This window comes from Xiphophorus couchianus, chromosome 2 (assembly GCF_001444195.1).
Source record: "Xiphophorus couchianus chromosome 2, X_couchianus-1.0, whole genome shotgun sequence".
In the NCBI taxonomy this organism is placed as follows: Eukaryota; Metazoa; Chordata; class Actinopteri; order Cyprinodontiformes; family Poeciliidae; genus Xiphophorus; species Xiphophorus couchianus.
In genome coordinates, this window is record NC_040229.1 from 10,538,709 (window position 1) to 10,546,709 (window position 8,001).

The following is an 8,001-nucleotide window of genomic DNA, read 5'->3' on the forward strand; positions in this document are numbered from 1 at the left end:
AACATCACTGATATGTTGGAGGTAGATGGTAGGTGAAAGGTGACAGGCTAAGGGAAACGGGAACTAACAGGAGAGCAGAGATGATCAGCACCTTATATGGAAACAGGAGGTTGAGCAGCCCTGAGACATTGGCACAGACATCATGACATGATGTCTCTTAAGACAGTGACGGATATGAGATCATCTGTCTAAGCCGGTGCAGGCGCACCAGGGGGGTGGATAAACCCTATAAAAGGTGGGTGCAAAAGAGGAACCATTCGTTGGATCCTCCGGGCAGCTCCGAGCCAAGATCGAGATGGACAAAGAACTCTGCAGCTGAAGAAGAGCCGGAGCCACGGAGCCGAAGACTGTCCTGCTCATGGAGACCAACCCGTCTGGCCCACAATCTGTGGCTTCGAATCGCACTTCTCTCATCGGCTGGGTTCAGACCCCAAAGACAAAGATGAAGACAAAGACAAGGAAGAAGAACTGGTGCCTTTTTTCCTGCCAGCACCAAGTCCTGTGTGACCTCACCATCCATGCGGAGAAGAAGTTCATCGGACCTGCATCATCAAGCCAGGTCTGGGGTTCGAAACGCCAAACTCCGTCCGTCTCTCTCAAAGGTTCCCTTTTTTAGTTCTCAGTATCAGCAGTAGGGAAAGATAGACTAGATGATTGATTTTACTTATTTGATTATTTCTGCTACTGAATTAAGCTGTACTGACCCTTGCAAAAATGCCTTACTAATAAAATATTTAGCATAAAGAAAATCTAAAGATGTTGTGGACATTCAGTTAATGAGTCACCTTAAAGTTCTTTGATGGTTGTAAAATAGCTGTGATGTTTGATTCTGGAGAGGAAAAAGTGGAAAATGTTTTATAGGTTGCTGGTAGCCCAAATGTAAAACATCATCCTTGGGACTCGCCCGAGTCACTAAAACCTACCTGGTTCAATAACAAATGCAAGTTGTAAAATAGAGAACGAGCGACCGTTAACAGGTGAGCTCTGTGAAACTAGTTGGCTGTAGGCTGCTCAGTCTGGCTAATTCACAGGGGGAAGAAGGGTGGGACACCTGGATGTAGGCCGTCAGATAACCAGGCGAATCGTTTCTCGAAACCAGCTTAAACAGAGTTTACTTCAGTTCTGGACAGGGTAAATCCCAGCAGATTTAGGAAACTCAACGGACCCGTTAGACCAGGGGTGGGCAATCCTGGTCCTCGAGGGCCGGTGTCCTGCAAATCTTAGATGTCTCCCTGGTCCAACACACTTGAATCCAATAACTGAATCACCTCCTAAGTGCAGTCAAGTTCTCCAGAGTCCTGCTAATGACCTCATTATTTGACTCAGGTGTGCTGAAGTAGAGATGCATCTAAAAGTTGCAGGAGACCGGCCCTCGAGGCCTGGAGTTGCCCACCCCTGCGTTAGACGGAGAGCTGGTAGCACATCTCCCCTCTCAGAAGAGGAAGTACGAGAGTGAGAGAGTAGAGACAGAAAGGAGGGGGGGGGGTGTTGCGCAACAACAACATCCCGATAAACACGAGATCAATATTAGTAGATAATACATCTGACAGAATATTCACTGAACTCTGATCCAGAACCGCACAGCATTCTGGGAGATGTAGGCAGAGGAAATGCTTTAGCTGCTCAACCTCTCACAGCCAGCTAAGCAAAGTTGGTGGAATCAAGTACTTGGTTACCTAGCAACAACTTGTTGAGTAACTAATGGTTACCTAGCAACAACCTGCTGAGTAACTTGTGCAGCAGCAGTTTCATTTTTTGCCTCATAACTGCTTAAAAATGACAAACATCATGGAGTAAAAACTGTGGACAAAACAGAAAAGGTCACATCACCAGTTTGGCAATATTTCAGATTTTTAAAGCAAAAAGCTAATCAATAATGATCAGTATAGACTGATATGAAACGATTATATAGTGGTAAGTTTTTCAGTCATATTGTTTGTCCAGTTCTGTCTTTAAATATGGTGGTCTGAAGCATTTTTGATAAAAATAGAAAAAGTAAAAACAGAAGAAATGTGTAGCGCGGGGAGGTTTGTTTTCACAGCACTGTATTTATTCCACTGGTGAGCTGACTCAGTCTGTGTTCGCTGCTCTTTTTATATTTTCCCACAAATGAAGACGAATGGGGCTGCACAGTGGCGCAGTTGGTAGCACTGTTGCCTTGCAGCAAGAAGGTCCTGGGTTCGATTCCCGGCCGGGGTCTTTCTGCATGGAGTTTGCATGTTCTCCCTGTGCATGCGTGGGTTCTCTCCGGGTACTCCGGCTTCCTCCCACAGTCCAAAAACATGACTGTTAGGTCAATTGGTTTCTCTAAATTCTCCCTAGGTGTGAGTGTGTGTGTGCATGGTTGTTTGTCCTGTATGTCTCTGTGTTGCCCTGCGACAGACTGGCGACCTGTCCAGGGTGTACCCCGCCTCTCGCCCGGAACGTAGCTGGGGATGGGCACCAGCAACCCTCCCGACCCCATTAGGGACAAGGGTGAACAGAAAATGGATGGATGGATGGATGGATGGATGGATGAAGACGAATGTCTGCTGCAGCAGCAGCAACAGAACTTCCCATGCTCGCACTGATAAAAGCCACAAAAAAAAAAGAAAAACAAAATCCAGCTATAATCTTCAGAGCTGCAACTTAAAAAGGCTGAAAAGAATTTGATCTAAGAGCCTAAAATAAATTTTTTAAAAACCCGTCCTGATACAAAATGTGACCCAAAGAGACCCTGAAGTAACAACACCTCACAGCACAAGTTCAGAGTTAACAGCTGGACGGCCTGATTCCTCACCAAATCATTCCCATTTCAATCTCTCTTGTTTTCATTCTGCATCATCTTTCTGTCTGTCTGTCTGTCTGCGTCCTGTGGTGTGTCCCCTCCCGGTCCACGCCGACTCCGCTCCATTAGACTAATTGTGTTGTAATAATCTCCACTGATGTGTGCTTCTAATATCTTGAATGGTCATGTTACCCTATTTTGATTACCCCATTTCCAAGCCGCTGCTACGCTTTCTGTAATCCACCGCTTGAAAACACAGAAAGAAAAAAAAAATGCAATTCAGATGAGTGCAAAAAAAAAAACCTGCAGTGACACACATCAGCGTACAATATGATGACAGGGAACCTCAAGGTTAAATGTCATGAAAATCCCTTGGTGGTGGTGATACACATCCGGTCGAGCAGGGAAATGGTGCAGCGCGGCTGGGAAAATTAGGGAATTATGAGGGATGAGTGTAATAAAGGCATAAAAAAGCTGATAAGAAAATTAGTGGGTTGGATGGCTACACTGCTCCTGTGCACATGCACGCCCACACATCTCCAGGCTGGACGCAAGAAGAGCTTACGCCCTGTTCATGTGCTTTAGAAGCGGCACAGTGACCGGCAGAATGTAAGAGGATTTTGTTTGCAGAGGAAGTCCTTTTTGTTACATCAAACGTTTGCTGGTGATAATTGCTCTTGCATGGTTTCGCAGCTTCAATGTAAATTTATCTAAGGTTCAAATCTTTCTGCATGTTTGGGTTCTCTCAGGGTACTCCGACTTCCTCCCATGTGTCTGCCGCAAATGATTATTTTTGTTATTGATTAATCAATCATCTGAACGATTAATTGATTAATCGGATAAAAAAAATATTGGCCAATTCTGGAGATTTTCATTTAAACCTTCTTCAAAAAGTGTACAAATAAACAAATGATTCAATTCCTTTTTCGAAAAAGAAAATAAACGCTTGATTATTTGTAGCAAAAGATGAATCTGCAGCAAAAATAAAAATTAATAAAAATTACGTCTAACATCAACATCTTGACTTAACATCAATACAGTGTAGAGGTAATTTGTTTGTAAGTTTTTGGATTAACTGATTAAATAAGTTTTTTTTCCCACAGAATTTGAACCAAGTGAAGCTAAAACTGCCACTTGAGGACTTTTGGGGAGAACATATTGAGAAAAAAAGGGGTTTTTTCCATGAAACGAAAGGTTTTTATATTTTTTGTACACTTTTGGCTTAATTGCCTCTCTGAGTAAGTTGTTCTTTCATTAATTGGCTGTTTTTTTGAGTCCAATTAACAATTCCTTATTGCTAAATTAGTTGATTACTTTAACAGTCGATTCATCGCCAATAATCCAATTAGTCGTTTCAGCACTAGTTCGAAGACATTTACGATTCTTCAGGAGTTTAGGCTCCTGATCATGTTCTGTTATTAAAACAGATTTAAGATGTTTTTAATGACCAGTCTAACTCTTTGACTGAATCAACACAGCCTATAAATGTCTCTTTTGTGGTAATAAATTACCTAAAATCACTGTACGGGTGGATTATCCAGAAGCCTGCGGACTTCACGCGTTCCCTCTCATGCTCCACGGCCCTCTCGCTGCCGAGCATCCGCAGGGAAAACTTGTTGACTCCCGGCTGGAGCATTGCCCCGAACTGTCGGTGCATGAAGCCGGCCTGGTACAGTCGGTCATCTTCGGGTATGACCTGGTCCGCGCCTTCCAACTTGATGAAAGTTGACTGGTCGAACACGGACGGCTGCCCGGGTGCGCCGACCTGCAGCCCGCCCGCCGCCCGGTCCTGGTCCCCCGGGTCCCCGGGTGAACTCTCGCTGGCCCCGGCGTCCGTCTCCGGCAGGAGGTACCGCTGCTCCGCTGGATCCGAGCCCGCAGGATGCCTCCCGGTGATGGAAGAGATGCTGCTCCGGAAAAAGCCACAGTCCCCGTTCAAGTTGGTCTTCAGCCCTGAAACGTCCCTTTCCAAGTCTTCGCTCCTGGCCTCCTCGACGCTCCTGCAACTGCTTGCGGGAGACAGAGAGGACAAATGTTTTAGCCGAATACTTTTCCTCCTGGTGTCCTTGTCGCCGCTGTCTCCTTCACTGTCAGTCACTGTGGGTTTTTGCACAATGTTTTGCGGCAAGCTGTAGAGCCGTTTGCGCATGGAAGACTGGAACCTTTCCATTTTTATTTATTAAAAAAAGAAGAAGAAAAGGAGGAGGAGGAAGAGGAGAAAGAAGCGGGTGCTCTCTTAGGACAGCCCCAGAAAACAGAGGGATAAATCATGGATCTCACACAGTTGGGCTCCCGCTGGAGGCAAAGCAGCAACAGCGCATCCGCAGGATGGGTCGTATCTTCCCTGACACTTGGGACGTGCCGCTCTCCTCCGGCTCAAACATTGACATGAGTCGACGGTACGCAGCCGCTTCAGGCTGGAAAAAAAACGAGAAACGCCAGAAAATCCAGGTGGGCTGAGAGAGACAGAGGCAGAGAGAGCGCGGCCGGGAGCGCATCAGGATGCAGCATGCTGAGCGTCGGACGTGCCGGAGTGGGAGAATAATGCTGCTGCTGCTGATGCTGCTGCTGCTGAGGTCCTCAATGACAAAGCAGCATCTCCACCTCTCCGAAATACCCGAGCTCCCTCTCAGTGCAAGGTGAACACGCACACGCACGCACGCAGCTGGCACAGACATCCACAGCGCGTCGACATCGCTGATCCTCCCCGAAAAGCCTCCTGCTTTCCAATAACGCGAATATCGATGGAACTGATCTATCGGGTTGCCATTGGAGACGGGATGCGCCCACCCCACCCTGCCAGGACAACTGGAGGGAAATATTCACAGAGTTGGGGAGTAACTCGTTACATTTACTCAGTTACCTTTACTTGAGTAACTATTTTGAAAACATGTACTTTTTTACTTTTAATTGAGCAAAATGTCTGTTTTCTCTCCCCACTGAATGAAAAACAAACATGTTTTAACCAAAAATTCACCAGACACACACCTGACGTTTTTGTTAAAGTTTCATAAGTTTCAAATTGAAATAAACTGATTTAGAAACATTTTCATTGGCCTGATTTTGTATTTTCTATTTTCATGAATTATTGCCACTTTGATGGTTAAAATTTCCACTTAGCTTTATATTATTGTCCCTTTGATGATGTAATCTTTAAACATTAAATGATTGATAATTTGATCAGTTACTCAGTACTTGAGTATGCTTTTTTACTCTTGAGTAATTTCTTGGACGGATACATTTTTACTTTTACTTGAGTAAAAATATGAAGTAGTTTACAGTTCTTTGGTAATTTGCCCACCTCTGTTGGAAAACCTGCCTTGGAGTTCAGGGTTCACTTGGAAATTTAATTTCTATCTCTACCAACTAAACTACTGGTGCAAACACTGAGATCTAATACAATTTCTTTATTCCATCCATCCATTTTCTGTTCACCCTTTGTCCCTAATGGGGTCAGGACGTTCTGGTGCCGATCTCCAGCTACGTTCCAGGCGAGAGGCGGGGGTCACCCTGGACAGGTCGCCAGTCTGTCGCAGGGCAACACAGAGACATACAGGACAAACAACTATGCACACACACACTCACACCTAGGGAGAATTTAGAGAAACCAATTGACCTGACAGTTATGTTTTTGGACTTTAAACTTTTGGATTGTTTCGTACCGAAATGAGGGAATGCATTCGTACGCATGCACAGGGAGAACATGCAAACTCCATGCAGAAAGACCCCCGCCGGGAATCGAACCCAGGACCTTCTTGCTGCAAGGCAACAGTGCTACCAACTGTGCCACTGTGCAGCCCAATTTCCTTATTCCTTGAATTTAATTATAAGTTCCTCCAGTTAAATTAGATTTCGTTCGCCCTGTCTTGCTTCTTGTTCGTTTCTGATATTTTTTGTTCTCCTCTGGCTCCCTGTTCTCCCATCGCTTTTTGTAAAATCTTCGTTCATTTTTTTTCTTTTTTTATTAAATCTTCGAATCTACTCTCTGCATTTGGGTCCTCTTCAAACAGAACATCATGACACGTAGGCAGAAATGATCTATAATCAGCCCATGATCCTCAACAGGGATTTCATTTTACATATAAAGTCCATTTGTCTTATAACCTAATTCTGAGTTAGAGTTCTCTAAATCTTTATTCCCGTAATCTACCTGCTGTGGTCTTTGGGGTTTATGGTGAAGTTTGTCTCTAATAAACCTCTGGATTTTGGTCACAGCTGGGAATTTTTTTCATCGCGATCGTTTCTTGTCTGTTTTGTGCCACATTTTAACACCTGCACTATAACTGCTAATAAAATACAACAGTGTGATAAAACTTGTGGCTTTAATTTCTGGTACGACACCCTGAAGTTCATCAGTGATCTCCATCTGGCCACCTCCGTGAAATCACTCTGAAAGAGACATCAAAATTATTAGTTTCATTTTCTCCTCCGTAAGTTAAACCCTTTTTTGGTCTTCTCTGTAAATAACTTAGTAAATGTTAAAACAAAATGAAACAGGATTGTTTTGTGTATTTTGACCCTTCACGCTGGAGATTGTTTTATTTCCACACAAATATGTTCTTACACTTTGTTGGTCCTCGTCAATCTGAGCTCCTGACAGCTGTAATTCCCTCATAACATCACTAGATGGCGCCCTTCTCCACGTGTTTTCACAGGGAGAGCTGAAAAAAAACCAGTCCCTCCAATGGAGGAATTTATATAGACCAGCTTTTATTTTCATATTTCACTTACACTTATCAGCAAGCCAGTTTGCATACAAGTTAAATATTTAGTTTTGAAAATAAATATTTGGTTTAAAAATTTAATGTTTTGCTTGAAATTAAATGTTTGCTTTCAATAATAAATATTTAGCTTTAAGCTAAATATTTAGTTTGAAAACTAAAATAAGTTTCAAATTAAATATTTAGTTAGAAAGCTAAGCATTAAGTTCAGCTGTCTAAATATTCATTTTGCAAATAAATATTTAGACTTAAAAACTATTTTCTGAACTAAACTTTTAGTTAAAAAAATATTTAGCTCCAAATTAAATATTTCTTTTGGACCTATTTAGTTTGAAAACTAAATATTTGGCTTTCTAACCAATATTTAATTTGAAGGTTAAATATTTAGCTTCCAAACTGAGCATTTAGCTCCAATTTCAATATTTATTCTGGAACTAAATATTTAGCTTTCCAACTAAATATTTTGAAAGTTAAATATTTAGTTTGGAAGCTAAATATTTAGCTCCAATTTAA

The 8,001-nt window shown here is 42.8% G+C and overlaps 1 protein-coding gene across 1 annotated transcript in view; it reads right to left on the minus strand.

The window, feature by feature from the left end:
• Nucleotides 1–5,660, minus strand: part of LOC114137032 (potassium/sodium hyperpolarization-activated cyclic nucleotide-gated channel 3-like) — a 30,437-nt gene extending 24,777 nt beyond the window's left edge. Inside the window, exon 1 of the mRNA XM_028005518.1 lies at nt 4,279–5,660. Coding sequence (XP_027861319.1) covers nt 4,279–4,937 — 659 coding nt within the window. The 5' untranslated portion in view covers nt 4,938–5,660. The remainder of the gene's footprint in view (nt 1–4,278) is intronic.
• Nucleotides 5,661–8,001: the final 2,341 nt, after the last annotated feature.